At 42.3% G+C, this 15,731-nt stretch overlaps 1 protein-coding gene across 1 annotated transcript in view; it reads left to right on the top strand.

Annotated features, from left to right (window-relative positions):
* The window catches only part of Adamts12 (ADAM metallopeptidase with thrombospondin type 1 motif 12), a 241,599-nt gene extending 234,590 nt beyond the window's left edge, over nucleotides 1-7,009 (top strand). The window contains exon 24 of the mRNA XM_027401266.2: nucleotides 6,831-7,009. Within this exon, the coding sequence (XP_027257067.1) occupies nucleotides 6,831-7,009 (179 nt within the window). The remainder of the gene's footprint in view (nucleotides 1-6,830) is intronic.
* The last annotated feature ends 8,722 nt before the right edge of the window (nucleotides 7,010-15,731 follow it).

Raw genomic sequence — 15,731 nt, forward strand, 5'->3', positions numbered from 1 at the left:
AGGAGAGAAAAGCCAGTGCCTGCATTTCTTAGTTGGGTGTCAGACACGATGAAGCTGCAGTGTCAGGGTGGGACTGGGAATGGCTGAAAGTCATGTGTTTGAGCTAGGGTATGTTTGTTGAGGGCTTTGTGAATCCCTTAGGTGAGAGTAGCCTGTGCTTTGTTTACTATGTAGGTGTGGAGGCCAGAAGAAGTCTGGGTTGGAAATCCTGATCTGAATGTCCTGGGGGATAAATATTATAAACGTGACTATAACCTGCAGCTTCTTTCTGATCTTTGCACTTGAGGGTGGCTTTTGTTGTCTTCCCTGGAAATACAAAAAGAGACCAGTGAGGGCTCTTTTACAGAGCTGCCAAACTCATACTACTCAAAGTGTGGCTCCTGGACAAGCTGAATCAGTATCTGCCAGAGGTTTGCTGCAAAGTGGATCTCAGACTGTGATCACCCCAAACCTACTGAATCAAACTGTGCCCTGAAACATCCATGGATGATCCAGGTGCCTGTTAGAATTTGAAGGGCATTCTACCATAGATTAAGAAGCCAATTTGGAGATCCTCTTTAGATTTCATCCTATCACTTTCTATTAAACCATGATTTTAAAATGTTGACAATATTGAACCCCTCCTATGATGTGGTTTTATAAAATGGAAGCCACCATCTGGTCTATTTTGATCATGCCTGTTATTATGGGTTACCTTTAACTATATGTAGATTATCTTTAACTGTCCTATTACTGGACAACAAAATATTCAATAACCAAAACTGAAATGTAAAAAGATTATACTTTTCATCTTGAATCTCACACTGAATAGATTATGACTGACAGTTAGCTGGCAGCTGCTGTAAATAACAATCAATTGTACTCACCAGTAATACCAGGGCAACCAAAGTTAATTACTAGCTTTGTGCTTACTCATAGAGAGGCAACAGGAAAGAACAGTTCTAAGAAATTCTTTGACTTAAGGAGCCAACCACCTATCTTGATCCCATATACACCAAGAAGCTTTGAAACCAAATTATTCAAGATTCTCACCAGATAGGCATCACAATGAATACCCTACATCCATTATGTAAGATCTAGTATGAGTTCACACAGGATACATTGTTTTCTTTTCAGCCATTTTACTTCCTTTAGCTACCATCTGAATTCTAAAGTATTTTTGAGATTAATTTAATTTCATGGTTTCCCCCTTCTCTTTCCTCCCTCTAAACCCTCCAAAGTACACACACTTGCTCTCTTCCAAATTCACAATATCCCTTTTTCTTTTTTTTTTTTTTGTGTGTGTGTGTGTGTTCCTAAATATATAAGTAAAACCTGCTCAGTCTGTATATCGCCTGCATGAGTGTTTTCAGGATTGACCACTTGGTACTGGATAACCAGTTGATGCTCTCTTCCCTGAAGAAGACTATTTCTCACTCTCAGTGTCCCTTTGTTGCCTGTAGTTCTTTCTGTAGGGCCAAGACCACCTTTGCTTTCCCCTGTTCATGGTGGGGGAGGAGTCAGGAGGTTGCAAGAGCTAGAGGAACAGGTGTGAGATTTGACATCTCCTAGACATGTAAAGTTACACTCATCCATCTGAATTTTTTTTATTTTCTTTTTTTATTAGTTCAAATTAGGAACAAGCTTGTTTCAGATGTCAATCCCTTATCCCTCTCCCTCCCCTCCCCCCACCCCATCCACCTCCCCTCCCCAGGCAGGGTAGGGCCCTTGATGGGGGCTCCCCAAAGTCCACCTGGGCCGGGCCTAGGCCCTCCCCCATGTGTCCAGGCCAAGAGTCCATCCCTTCACGTGGCATGGGCTCTCAAAGTCCCTTCTTACACCAGGGAAAAATACTAATCCACTACCAGGGGACCCCTAGATTGCAGAGGCCTCCTCATTGACATCATGTTCAGGGGTCTGGATCAGTCCCGTGCTGGCCTCCTAGACAGCAGTCTGGGGTCCATGTGCTCCCCCTTGTTCAGGCCAGCTGTTCCTGTGGGTTTCACCAGCCTGGTAATGACCCCTTTTATCTTCATTCCTCCCTCTCTGAAACTAAGTTTCAGAGTTCAGTTCAGTGTATATCTGTGGATGTCAGCCTTCTCTTCCATCAGCCACTGGATGAGGGCTCTGAGGCTCTGGCACCCGCCACAGGACCCATCCATCTGAATTTTAATGACTTAAAATCTAAATTAAAACAACCATGTCAGATTATAAAACTGTTTACAAACAGATAGGGTTTGGAGTGTTTTGCTTTGTTTTTTAAGCAAAATTATGATACCTATTTTCTTGTTGTTTGGGGGTTTTTTGTTTTGTTTTGTAGTGCTGAGAATAAACTGTGGGCTTTCCACATGCGAGGCAAATACCCCACCACTGTATTTCTGGCCACAGAATTTCTGCCAGGGTTTCATTGTAATTTTTGTTCTTACTGTTTGGTTTGACCAATGAGGAGCAGGAATGATTAAATAATAACCAGGCAAATAAACACTTGAGTCTGTATATTTTCTGCTGAATTTTCTGGTTGACTAGGATTTATTCATTCCCTCATTCCACAACATTGTCCATCAGGAGATGCTTCTTTCGAGTGCTAAATGTTGTGAGTAAGTTGTCCTGGTGTCAGGGAGCTCTCAGTCTTACGGAAACTATCAGCACCATTAACATTTTCTTTCATGGGGAAAATACAATTTCATCAACTTAGATCCAGCTGCCTGCAGGAGAATGGACAGATAATTGTCATTTTAAATGTCCAAGGATGCTATTGAATAGTCAGAGGAAAATGGGGATCTGCTCTCCAAGATGCCTCTAATTACAAGCATTGTGTGTACCTCAGGGCTGGGATCCAGTTGGCTGATAAACAGAAACCTTCATTGTTTTACAGTACTGAAGAGAACTGGTATAATTATGCTCCACCATACTATGGGGTTCACAGTCGTTGTCTAAATGGCTTGCTAGACATAGGCCAGATACAAACCACCAACACAGGCCCTCTCCATCCTCTCTTGTTGCTTCTGGATCTCCTCTCTGGAACAGTAGGACTCCAGAAGTGGGAGTGTTTGCAGGACTCTGAGAGCCTGGGTTCTCAAGATCAGGTAACAGAGGCAGGCTTGAGTAAAACTCTTTTAGTCATTAGATAATAACACACCCGGACAGGTGTGTTCCTCATTTTTGAGCAAATTAAACTGTTCTGGGCATGGGACACTGTCCATGTAAGTTTCTCCCCCAATTCCACATCACCAGCCCAAGAAGTTCATTCTCCTGGGGCAAAGCTTTAGAAGCATTTAGATGATATCATATCCCAGCTACACAACACTGGGTTATTTAGTTTCTTTGGAGCTTTCAGGTTCAGAAAGGAAGAACATTGTTGTCACCCTTGTTCATCCCATGTTTGGGCAGCCGTGTTGATGAAACTGTAGCTTCTGCTATTACTAGGAGATATGATCCCACAGCAAACTCCCTGATCTTCCAGCTCTTACAATCTTTCTACCCTCTTTTCCAAAATGTCCCCTGAGCTTTAGGTATGGGAGAGTTTTGTGGATGCATCCAATGGGACAGGGCTCCACAATTGTGCATTTTGACTGGTTGTGGTTTTCTGTAATGGTCTTTATCTGTTGTAAAGGGAAGTTTCTTTGACAAGGGATGAAGGCTACACTACACTTACTGTGTGCACAGGGATGAATGCTTATAGCTTATTGCTAGGGGTTATGCTGGTATAGTAAATTAGTGGTTGTAGATTTTCATCTAATAGCCATGATTTCACTATAATTGAGTAGTTAGCTCAATTCCAGTGCCAGGGACAATTTCCTTCTCATTGAGCAAGTTCTTAAGTCCCAAAGACATGCCAAAATGGACATGAGAAAACTAGTGGACACTTAAACTGCAGACTTATGGAGGCTTCTGGAGACTCTTCTGATCACCACAGACACCAGATCATACTAGCCTTCAGTAGAAAAGCCCTGCACACCATTCAGATCAGCAAGTGACACAGTAGTAACACAGGTTTGGAGACTGAGATGGAAAGGATCTGTGTGAACCAGCATGGCCCAAAGAAGCTTTGTGGAAAGACAGGATGCAAGCCAAGCCTTCACACTACCTCTGTCTTCTCCCTTCCTTGTAGCAACATAGTTATGGGGGAAAAACATGTAGCAAAGTGCTTCCCAATGTGTACTTTCTCCACCTACAACCTCTGATGACTTTAGATGCTAAGAAATTTGAGAAGTCATATGACATCTGGGCCTTCATACTGGATTCTGTTCCAAACACAGAAACATTATTTGTTCGATAAACAGGATCCCATGGATGCACAGTCCAACCCCCAAGGAGGGTGCCTGTGACTCTGGCGGACGGGCACAAGAAAGAAGCTTGAAGGGATATTGTACAGTAATGATTGTCAAAGAAAGCATGGAGTCCCTTTCTGGAACTTTAGAAAATGTAAATTGCCTGAGTGAATTCTGCCAGGTGACAGGGGCAAGCCAGCATAATGCCTGAATCCTTACAGAGGTGACCAGGGTTTCTGGAGGCACTCAAGCAAAGTCTGAAATAATTTCACTTTCTTAAAGGGGAAAAAAAAAGTAAGACTTGGGCCTCACTGAATTTCTGGGAGTGAACTTCTAGAACTATTACTGTAGTATGTGGGCTAATGTTTTTGGGAAATCACTTGGAGAAGTGTGTGTGTAAAAGCTGGGATTGGGGGCACTTGTCTATAGTCCTAGCACTAAAGGGCTGATTACAAGTTCAAGGTCAGTAAACCTTGTCTAAAGAAAAGGAGACAACAGAACTGTATATATGAATGTCCTTTGTGTAATTTTTTTTCTGAGTATGTGAGAAAAGCAAGACAAAGAAAATTAAGTGGTGTCCTTACCTGGAGCTCAAGAACAAGAATTAGAATTCAGGTAGTAGTTGCATAGGGATAATGGAAGGAAGTATTTGTTCATGTCTCATGTCTTCGTCTATATAGTATTGGATGATAGAAAAGACATTGTGTATCCATATCCCCTGCTCTATTGAGTGGTACCTGTGAAGCATGGAGATTAGCTGGCTAATTACCAGGCTCTCCAACAGGGTAATAATGAGTTCTAAAATCAACGCTGCCTACTACAGACCTGACACTTATCCAGTTAGATGATACTTTGCAAGTTCTTAGATGCTGTAAACTTTATTTTTCTCACTTGTGAAATGGGGAGAATGATTAATTGCTGCAGATGAAAAGAAAGAACGTGTGTAAAATGCTGTTTTCAACTGTTGCCCTGACAATGCTCCCTGGAAAAACACCTCCGTTCTCACAGTTTAAGACTATAGTCTTTTTCTCTCAATATAAAGAGGTCATTCAATGTCCTGTTGATTTGAACTGGCTTTGGTTACTCCTGGCTGCAAGTGTAGACTGTACATAGGCCTACTTCGGTGTTTCTCTTCCCTTTATCCAGTAGCTGTATGAACAAGATTCCTGTGCACATATTCCTGTACACCCAGTGGCTGTCTGGGTATCTTATTTACTAATATCTCTAAGCAAGTCTAGAGTTGACCCAAAAGCAAAGAGTGAATGTGTATCCTTTGCCTACCTGGTAGCCATGTCATGGAAATGCCTAGTATGACCACACAGGAATGATGTCAGTTTAACAGCAACAATGTCTGATACTTGATAGTTTGTTGAATATCTGCTCCTATGAATTGTAATGGTCCTTTCTTGGTAGATAAGAAAATATTACATTAATAGAAGTTGTGCTTTTTCAACAACAAAGGATAGCTAGCCTTTGGATGTTTTAGAACAACATTTTACTAATTGTTTGAGAATTTCATATAATGTATTTTGAACATTTTTACACTCTCTCCCCCAACTCCTCCCTAATCAGCTTCTCCTCGGTCTTGTCCCTTCCCACCCCAAATTTGAGTCTTCTTTGTTTTTCTTCACTGTTGAGTTCAATTTGTGTTGCCCAACTGTCACTGCCAGTGAAGCAAAAGCTGAAACTTGGAGTCCCTAGAAGAGAAGAGGAGGGGAAGAGAGGGGAGAGGAGGGGAGGGAAGGGAAGAGGAGGGGGGAGGGGATAAGGGAAGGAAAGAAGGAAAAGGAGAGGAGGGGAGGAGGAGGGGAGGGGAGGATAGGAGAGGAGAAGAGAGGATTCAGACTCTGGGTTACTTTTATTGAGAAAAGAGACTAATTTTGCTTTCTGCTTTGGTGTAAAGGGTAGAGTAGGCCTTATCAAAACTTTAGTGGTCCTAAGGGCTCAGAGCTACTCTGAAAACATACTTCCCGAAAAAGCCGCACCTGCAGGCATTTTCCTTCTGGCTGTCAGATTGCCCACACATTGCCCTTGAATTGAACTTTGCCCTTGATGAAAGCTTCAGAGGCCAGCTGTTATCTAGCCTGGGTATGGGAACCTGCCCTATCATGTGGCCAAACCATCAGGGGGCACGATGGCTAATGAAAACTGACTCTTTCCTGGCAGCTACCAAGGTCAGTAGCTCCTCAGCTGGCAGTAGGATTTCCTGTCCATCTCCGGTCTCTAGTCTGGGTTGGTCTTTTTGTTTTTGTTTGTTTGTTTGTTTGTTTTTTCTGGCTTAAACTTGTACAGTTCTTGTACATGCTGTTGCAATGCTGTGAGTTCAAATGCTCAATTGCCCTCATGTGTCTAGAAAGGACTGTTTCCTTCATGTTTTCCACCACCTCTGGCTCCTACAATCTTTCTTCCCCCCCTCTTCCTCAAGTGTCCCTGAGCCTTGAGGAGAGATGTGTGAGATGTAGGACCTGTTGAAGGCTAAGTACTTCACAGCCTCTCATTCTCCATGCAATCTCTAGGGGAGGGTCTCTGTGTTAATTGCCACCATCAATTTATTTCTTATTGTTTTCTCTCATCCCACAGATTTAACATGCGCGAAGGACAGGCTCTCAGCCAGCTTCTGCCAGACACTAAAATCCATGAAGAAATGCTCTGTGCCCTCGGTGAGAGCACAGTGCTGCCTCTCATGTCCGCAGACACAGAGCACCCACATCCAAAGGCAAAGAAAACAGCAGTTGCTCCAAAATCACAACACCCTCTAGGTTCAGGAAGGAGCCACCATCATTGACCTCCACAGCCTGCTGCCCAAGAACATGGTCCAGAAGGCCACTTCATTAATATTTCACTTTACACATTCTAGGTTCAACTGGGGATCATAACAAAACAAAATGCAATGTTTGTCTAGCCACAAAATGTTTGTCACAGAAAGCTTGGTGCTAGCAGCTCCCTGACAGGAAGACTTAAGTATTTGAGAGAATTCTGAAGCAGCTGAGTTCCTGGGGAAAGTTCCAGATGAGGCAAGTCTGTGAAAAAAGATGTCTTCTTTTCCCCTTTAAAGATAAACAATAGAGAACAGGATGTTTTTGTTTTTTTGTTTTTTGGTTTTGGTTTTGGTTTGTTTATTGTGGTTTTTTTTTTCCTCCAAACTACCTCAAGATTATCAAGAAACAGCCATTCTTATCCAGGGAACAGATAATCTTTTTTAATTTGTCTTCATGAATCTATCCTCCTTGGCTGCCTTGGTTAGCTACTAGGGCAGTTCTGAGGAACATTTATTCAGTAGACAATAAGGACAGGAAGAGAATGCTAGATGGCCCTCAGTCTTCCTTCCATCCCTGCAGGACTTCACAACTGTTAGTCTCAAATCTTGGGACAGATCATGGAGATTAAGGACACACAGACATCAAGGGGATTAGATTAGTGATCCAGAATTCAGTTTCTATTAATAGTCCTAAAAATGCAAATGAACACAAATCAACTTCTTGTTAGCTTTTGTTCTTTGAATTTCCCTGGCTTTGTCAGTTCTTCCACAGAACAAATGACTGTCCCAGTCTGCCATTGTCTCTCCTGTCCTGCCTCTGTCTGGGTCATGACCACAGGTCCTACCATCATCCCAGTGCAGAAGGGTTATACACAAAAACTGCTGTGACTAGAATAACGGCTGCCAAGTCACCTTATCTCTCCTGAGAGAAAAAGTGACATTACAGGTTAAACCACTTCAAAGAATCAGGTAAATTGTACTAAGGCTAGGAATTTAGTAGAAATTTATAGTTTAGATAGAAGGAAAAGAATTCTAAAAAGTGGGAGAGATGATCTATTTAGTGTACCCATTAATGACTTTTAAAAGTCTTTTGCCCCTAAAGATGTAGAGGGTGGGTAGAATGCATATTTAGCACTGCAAGGCTTATAGGTTTGATCTCTAGCAACACATGTGCATGCGCATACACGTACACACAGAAGCAACAGCAAAAGCTAAGTTACCTTGTGGTGATCAGGAAATTCAAGAGGGTCCAGAACCCTAAAATAGAAAGCTTATTCCAGACATTGCCTCCTACTGAAGGCAGGGTAGGCTGTAATCACCAACTCAGAGTAAATTTCCAGGTGAGCCTATGGTCTGAAACTAGACAGAAAGGGTGGGTGTGTGGAGAGATATAAGCCCCAGAGAAAGATCTCAGAACCAGCTCTTGGCAGGAGGGGAGGCAATGCATGCCTTCATATGATGGATCACGTAGTTGTAGGCTTATGCACCAATATACATCTTCTTTCTGGAGTGCAGCATCCCACAACTTCCTGTAGTTACCTATCCATTCAGCAGAATGGTGCTATTGAACCTGGTGCTAATACCTAGATGGTGGCAGAGCTAACAGAAACGTTAGCTAGTAGTTATATGAATGGCTAAGTAGATGTGGACTTCCAGATAGACATCTGCTTTGTGTGAGATGGTGTTGCTGGCCAATGCCAGTTTTATTTTCTCTGAGACCATGAACAGAACATTATATATTATGTGCATTATCTGCTTTTAAACCCTGTTTTTTTGTTTTTGTTTTTGTTTTTTTTTTTTTTTGGCTTTTTGAGATAGGGTTTCTCTGAGTAGCCATGACTATCCTGGAACTCACTCTGTACACAGGCTGGCCTCCAACTCACAGATGTCTGCCTATCTCTGCCTCCCAAATGCTGAGATTAAAGGCATGCACCACCACTGACCAGCACTTTTAAACTCTTATTCAAGCCACTAGTGTACATTATTCTGATCAATTCCTGTGGAAAATAAAACACTGGGCTTTGGTTAAGATTCAAGGTATACCAGAAATAGGAGAAAGTACCAATTGCTGAAGCCAGGGAATTTATGTGTAGTTAAGCATACTTTCTTGAATTCTTTCTTAAAATATAAACATTGCAGGTCAATGACAAACTCTGGTGAAATAACAATTTCAGAGAAATACTGACATTATTCTGTGAGTGGCACAAATGGAGACATGGAGGAGAACCTGACTTTTTCTAAGGAGAAAGACTAGTAGTCTAGTCTTTCAGAGGAATTAATTTAGTAAACCATGTGAATTTAACTTAACCTGGCACTGTTCCAGCACAGGGTAAAGTACATTACATCAGAGTCCTGGGTGTGACCAGGCTTAGAGTACTCGGGAACAAACCTGGATTCCTTCTAACCTCAACAAACTAAACTAGGACAGATTTCCCAATGCAAAAAATAAACCTTGTCATTTGTCGCCCATGGGGTGGAGAACATCAAAAGCCCATGGAGAGGGTCTGACCAGGTACTTCTGCATATACAGGAAATAAGCTTCTGATCATGCATCATGGCCGTCACTTTCTTCTACCATAGTAAGACTGTCCTATGGCATGTGTCATTCGTGCTTGTTGTAGGAGTCACCAGTCATCTGCTCGGCTATGTGTTATTAGAACACCATAGATCCTTGGTGCTTGAGATGCTATAAGAACCTCGAATGTGAGGATGACTCTGGCAGCAAGAACTGGGTAGTATCTTTACAGGGTCAAATATGAAGCCTTGGTTTATTTCATCCATGTCCTCCTTCAGGAACACCTTGAAGGTGTGAGTAAGAAGTTCAACAAGAGACACTGGATATACACTTACCAAGAACCAGTGAGGTCCATAGCAGGACCTTGTGCTCAAATACATCATGTTGGGTTTACGTTGCTTTTCTGAGTGGTAGACTTAGCTCTTCTCCAAAAAGTTACAGTCTATTTAATTCTTGAACATCAAAACAGTATTATGCCATAAGAGAACAACTTTCCTGGAAACTTCATAGTGAATACTTTGTTGAAGTTATGAATCATATCCTGTAATAAAGGATTGCTTTCTTGTGTAGGATTAACCATTCAGTCATAGGTTTTCTTAAACAAGAGCACACACACACCTCCTCCTGTCCTACTGAGACAGCTGTGCCTCCACTGGCATTCCAATGCATTGTTTTCAGAGAGTCTGTTTTTAACCAGCTCCATCAATAATCTGAAATGCAATTTGAATATTTCAGATCCTAACTTCCCATCTAGCTAGCCGAAGTTCTCTGAAAGCTTCATATTGTGAACCAAGAGAGTACAAGTCTTCGATTTCTTCTTTTTCACTTCAAGATAAAGCTCTGGGACTGCCTATCTGGTGCTCAATCCACAGTGATCTGCTTTTCCAGGGAAATGCCATGTGTCCTGAGCTTCCTGGTGCTATAAACTAGCCAATATATTTGATATACTCTTGTTCCTAATTCAAATATCTTTTTTTAATTCATGTATTTTTATTTTAAGTTGTGTCACTAAAAATAATGTGGTGAGGGAAATGTCTTTCTACCGGTCATTGCCCTCTCAAATGGTGGTGTGACATACATGGCTAACTCATTGTCTCCTCTGTGTTCCTATGTTCCCTCACCAGCTGATCCCCCCACTCCTTATGTACCCGATGAGTACCTCGGTATTAAAATCAGTTTGTAATCATAGCTTGTCTTTGTGTGGCATCAATAATTAGCCAAACTCATTGATGTTTCCTTGCGATTCATTCACTCCTACTGTGAAGCTTTCACCACCCACCGAAGTGTTACCATGGAGTTTAGCAATGGAAGAAGTTGTTATCAATTTCCCCCTCCTACACTCCCACATTCCCTCCTCCCCTACCCCTAGACAAGTACATTACCCAATGAATCATACCCCAGGTGAGTAGATCTTAAGTGAGTAGAACTTAACTCATGAATATGCAATGCTTTAGTTAGGGTTTTTATTGCTGTAAAGAGACCTGGCAACTCATACAAAGGAAAGCGTTTAATTGGGGGGCTGGCTTAGAGTTCAGAGGTTTAGTCCATTATCATCATGGTGGAAAGCATGGGAGCATGCAGACAGAAATGATGCTGGAGAGGTAGCTAAGAGTTCTACTTCTGGATCAGCAGGCAGGAGAGAGAGGGGGGAAGGAGGGAGAGAGAGAGAAGGAGAGAGAGAGAGAGAGAGAGAGGGCCCAGCATGAACATCTGGAACCTCAAAGCCTGTCCCCAGTGGCACACTTTCTTCAACAAAGCCACACTTACTCCAAGAATGTCACACCTCCTAAGAGTGCCATTCTCTACAGGACTAAGGGGGCCATTTTCATTCAGACCACCACATATAACAACTGAAAAAAACATATGAACATCTGAAGTGATGCCTAAATACCTCACAACACTGAATCTGGTGTAGTCAGACCATTAGCTTATAGCATGACTTCCTCTCTTAATACCCTAAGTGTAGACATGATGCTTACAAGAAAGTAAGTCCCCTCTAGATGAGTTTGCATGAGGAAGCCTATCTTTTCTCAAAGACAGTGCAGAGCTAAGTAAACAGCAAGGGGGAAATCTGTTGATATGAAGAAGGAAAACACTAATCATATAAGCAAAAGCATTACAAAGGAGCCTGCTAGACTGGGTAGATGACTTCTAGAATTTTGGGGGATGTACTTAGGGTGGTAGGAAATACAAGTTTGGTCAATGCTGCATCACAGAGGGCTTGGGACACCTCCCTGTTTGTACTTTAAACCTATTCTATGACCACTAGGGAACTCTTTCTTACCTTTCATAATTCAGGTCAAATGTCTCTGACCTAGGAAGCCCACCCTGGTCCTGTTAGGAAGAGTAAGGTATGTTTCTGCTTCGGCTGTGTCCTGCACATTTTGCACGTTTTACAGTCTCAATCAGGAGAGATTTTGTTCCCCAGGAGACACATGGCAATGTCTGGTATGCCTTGGGTCTTAACAAGTGGGAGTAGAGGAATTCTGACTATCATCTAATCAATGGAGGGCAACCATGTTGCTGGGCATTCTACAGGATGGCTACCTCCCTTTTTATTTGGTTCAAAATATTAATTGTTCTGAGGTTGAAAAAGACATGCACTAAAACAATTATCATCTTGTAATAGTAACAGGACATGGAGTTAAATAAAAATGAGCTTACTCTAAAATTTAGAACCCCAGGAAAGGATTGCTAAAATAGATCAAAAGACCTCAAATGAAACTGCATATCATATGGACTCAAAGTACATTGGACTGATAGAAAGCATATGGGAAGTGCAAATTAGAATCAGAGGTTTATATGCAAAAACAAAAAAATAGGGCAGGAAGTTGGGAAGGTCCAGAAGTGTGAAGTCGGTCTGGGTGGAGTTAAGGGAGAGAAGTTGGAAATAAATATAATCAAAATACATTGTGTGTATGTTTGAAATTCTCAGAAAAAAACATTTAAAACATTTTTTAAAAGAAGAAAAACCATCTTGACATTGGAGGGGAACTGTGATCATGAACAAGCCTTAAACCTCATGGCTAGCCTAGGGACTGAAGTATCTCAATTTTAAAGTCAAAGCAATAAGCTAAAAGAAAAAAAAAAATGATGGAACAATGATATGTTAAGGGTTTGAATTAATCATCCTCATCTGACTGAGTTATCTCATCAAACAGAAAGTACACATAATTAGTCATATCAAAATACCAGCTTTCCTAATGGGGACATTGGCTTAAAGAGTATGTGAGGGTTGCTGATGGAAAAGGTTTCCTACCTTTTAGATCTCCAGCCTCCATAGCAAGCAGCAGGATACCTGTAGGAAAGGTTTCCCTGTAGAGGCACACCGAGCTGAGAAAGGGAAGTAGGGGAAAGAGAGAAAAGTGGAGAACATGACTCAGCCAACAGATGGATCTCTTATTTCTGAACCTAGACCCCTGACTGACACATAGTATGTACTTTATAAAAATATAGGGCTACATTAAGTGAGATAAGACAGTCAATACAGGCAAAACAAAACAGAGAAGTAGTATCCTGGAGAAAGAGAGGCTTAAGCAGGGAGTGTTGTGGGAGAACTTAGGGGGATGAGAGGAGCTTAAAGGAAGACTATATAGAAGCCATATGGAAGCCTACTACCTCACAACTCAATTAAAAAATATATACTAGATTCTACTATAATAGTAGCTACAGGGATAGTAGAATATATATGATATGAAAGTAAAGTATATTGGACAGGGGCAGGCTAGAGAAGGGAGTAATGGGTGGGTTAACTAAAACCAAGGATGCATATGAAAGACTTATTGAAATCCTCTAGCCAGTAATCTAATCCCAAAATCTAAGTTTAGACAAGAGTTCAAACAGAATTACCCCACATAGATGGACAAGGTCACTCCCAGAAGACGAGGGTTACTAAATAAAAATCTCAGTGCCAAGCACAGGATACCTCCTTACAAGTTGTCGGTCAGGGCATCTCCAGAGGTCTCCAAAACAACACAGGCTGTTGCCATTACCCCTGGTTTTCCACCATCACTAAATGGTAAGGCCTTGTTGCTGAAGACACCACATACTTTGGCTACAGGACACACAGAGAGAGAGATCACTCTCTAATTGATTGGGACACTTCCTCCCTGCTGGCTGGCTTTCATAGGGTAGTAAGGCACGATACAGGCTGTTGGATGTGACACCACCACCAAGGCAACTTGGAGGAGAATTTGTTTTGGCTTACGATTCCAGATGGTAGAGTCCAGTGACAGGGGCAGCAGGCAGCAGGCAGCAGACTGTTGCATGATGATGGAAGCAGGCAGCGGAGCACTCACATGCTGAATGGCAAGCACAAAACAGAGAGCGCAAACTGGAAGTAGGCAAGACATTTGTACTCTCAAAGTCCACCCCCCACCCTGTGTCATACTTCCTCCAACAAGTCAGCATCACCTAAGCGTCCCCAAACAGTTTCCATCATGTCTGGGGAGGTGCTCTCCAGGCCCCACAGGTCTTATTGAAGAGCAGCTGGCAGATAATAGCTGCTGGGGGAGGCAGAATCATTCTCTTTTGAGGGTGTGCCAACTGGTGAGTTTCTCACGCTCTAGTAGATGGCCCCTAGAACTCATGAACATATGGGCAGCACTAATTAGGACTATATGATTTTTTTGGAAAAAAAAAGACAGGAAGCTGGGAGGGGGACATGTTGGAGAAAAACATAGGCAGACTTGGGGGAGGAAAGTGGGACTTTGTATGATCTTAATACATTGTAAACGCGTATGAAAATTTCCAGAGTAAAGAAATGTTATAATAAAACATGTTAATTAAATACTGAATGCCAAGCTAAGCAGCAAGAAGAATGGGTGACCTTGTTTTAGCCTATGAGAGACAGCATTTGGAAGCTAAACTTTATGAGCTACTCAGACCCAAGACATAGAGCTAAACTCCCATCACAGCCAATGCAATTTATTGCAGGTTCTAGAAACACCCACACAAACTTCAGGAACCAGTGTTATTTAGGGACAAAATGGGCCTGTAGGGTGCCCGCTCACACAGGATCTATCAGATGGAGCTCAGGGAGCTCTGTTTCCACTTGGCTAATGCTTAATACTAGCCATTTTCCAGTGGTTGAAGAAGATGTGGAGCTCTGGGGAAGGATATGGGGCTTATGTCGTCCAACCTGGAAGCAGAGAAACGAGCAGTGGTCTCGGTTTCTACCACAGGAAAATAGACTTTGGACAAATCTGCAACAAAGGTTTGCTCCTTTGTTTTTAATGCCACATCTGATATGGAGAGAATGCCCAGTGAAGTTGAGCAAGTGAAGGTAGGATGAGTCTACCCATGAGGCAAAGATGTCAGGCAAAGGCCAGGCTTACAGGGATGTGAAAAGCATGGAGAAAAGAGAACAGAAAGCAGTTCTGATTCATTAACTTGATTAAATGTTGAGAGGAATGGTTTTAAGCCATTTGAGTTTGGAATGTGCATTTTATGATATGAAACTTTACAGCATTTCCTCAATCATGGAGACTATCCAACATCAAGACAGTGAGTGTCTTCTCTGCCTTAGGCTTCTTGGGTGGAAATCATTAGGGCTGAATTCAGGGCTCCCTGAGTTCTGGTCTGCAGACATTCTGTGGCCTGACTTCTTAGCGTCTAGCCAGTGGGAGAAGCCCACTGTCGACCCCTGCTGGCCATTCTCTACCACAACTTCTTCATGAGGCTCACTGTTAGCTAAGGGAGTTTTTCCTGGTATAGTTGACACAGCTTTTGTGGCTAGTGATTTCCTTTTTCCACTCTAAGACCTCTGATCTCACTGCGCAACACCATCTGAGGGCTAAGCCACAGGCAGAGTTTCTAGTAAAACAGAGGGAATCTTCTAGTTTGAACCTGTCTAACCAAGTCACTGAGTGTTCTTCAGACTAGGGCTCGAAAGATGTAATATCCCAGCTCCTTAACAGGCTGATTTGTGCTCAGAAAGCCTATGTTCCAACAAACTACTCCCAAGCATATTGCTGTACGAACTACTACTTTATGGCGACATATATTCAGTGGAGCAGGATGTCAGAGTACAGATTGGCAGCTTATTTCTCCTCCACAACACTGAAAATGGAAAGGGCTCTTGCTACAGATAACTCCATCAAAGTTAGGGATGTAGGCACACATTCCCAACACAGCTCTATGGAGCCTAAGGCAGGAAAATCTCCAAGAGTTCCAATCAAGCCTAGACCACGGTGTGAAAAGACCAAAT

Source organism: Cricetulus griseus, chromosome 2 (assembly GCF_003668045.3).
Source record: "Cricetulus griseus strain 17A/GY chromosome 2, alternate assembly CriGri-PICRH-1.0, whole genome shotgun sequence".
In the NCBI taxonomy this organism is placed as follows: domain Eukaryota; kingdom Metazoa; phylum Chordata; class Mammalia; order Rodentia; family Cricetidae; genus Cricetulus; species Cricetulus griseus.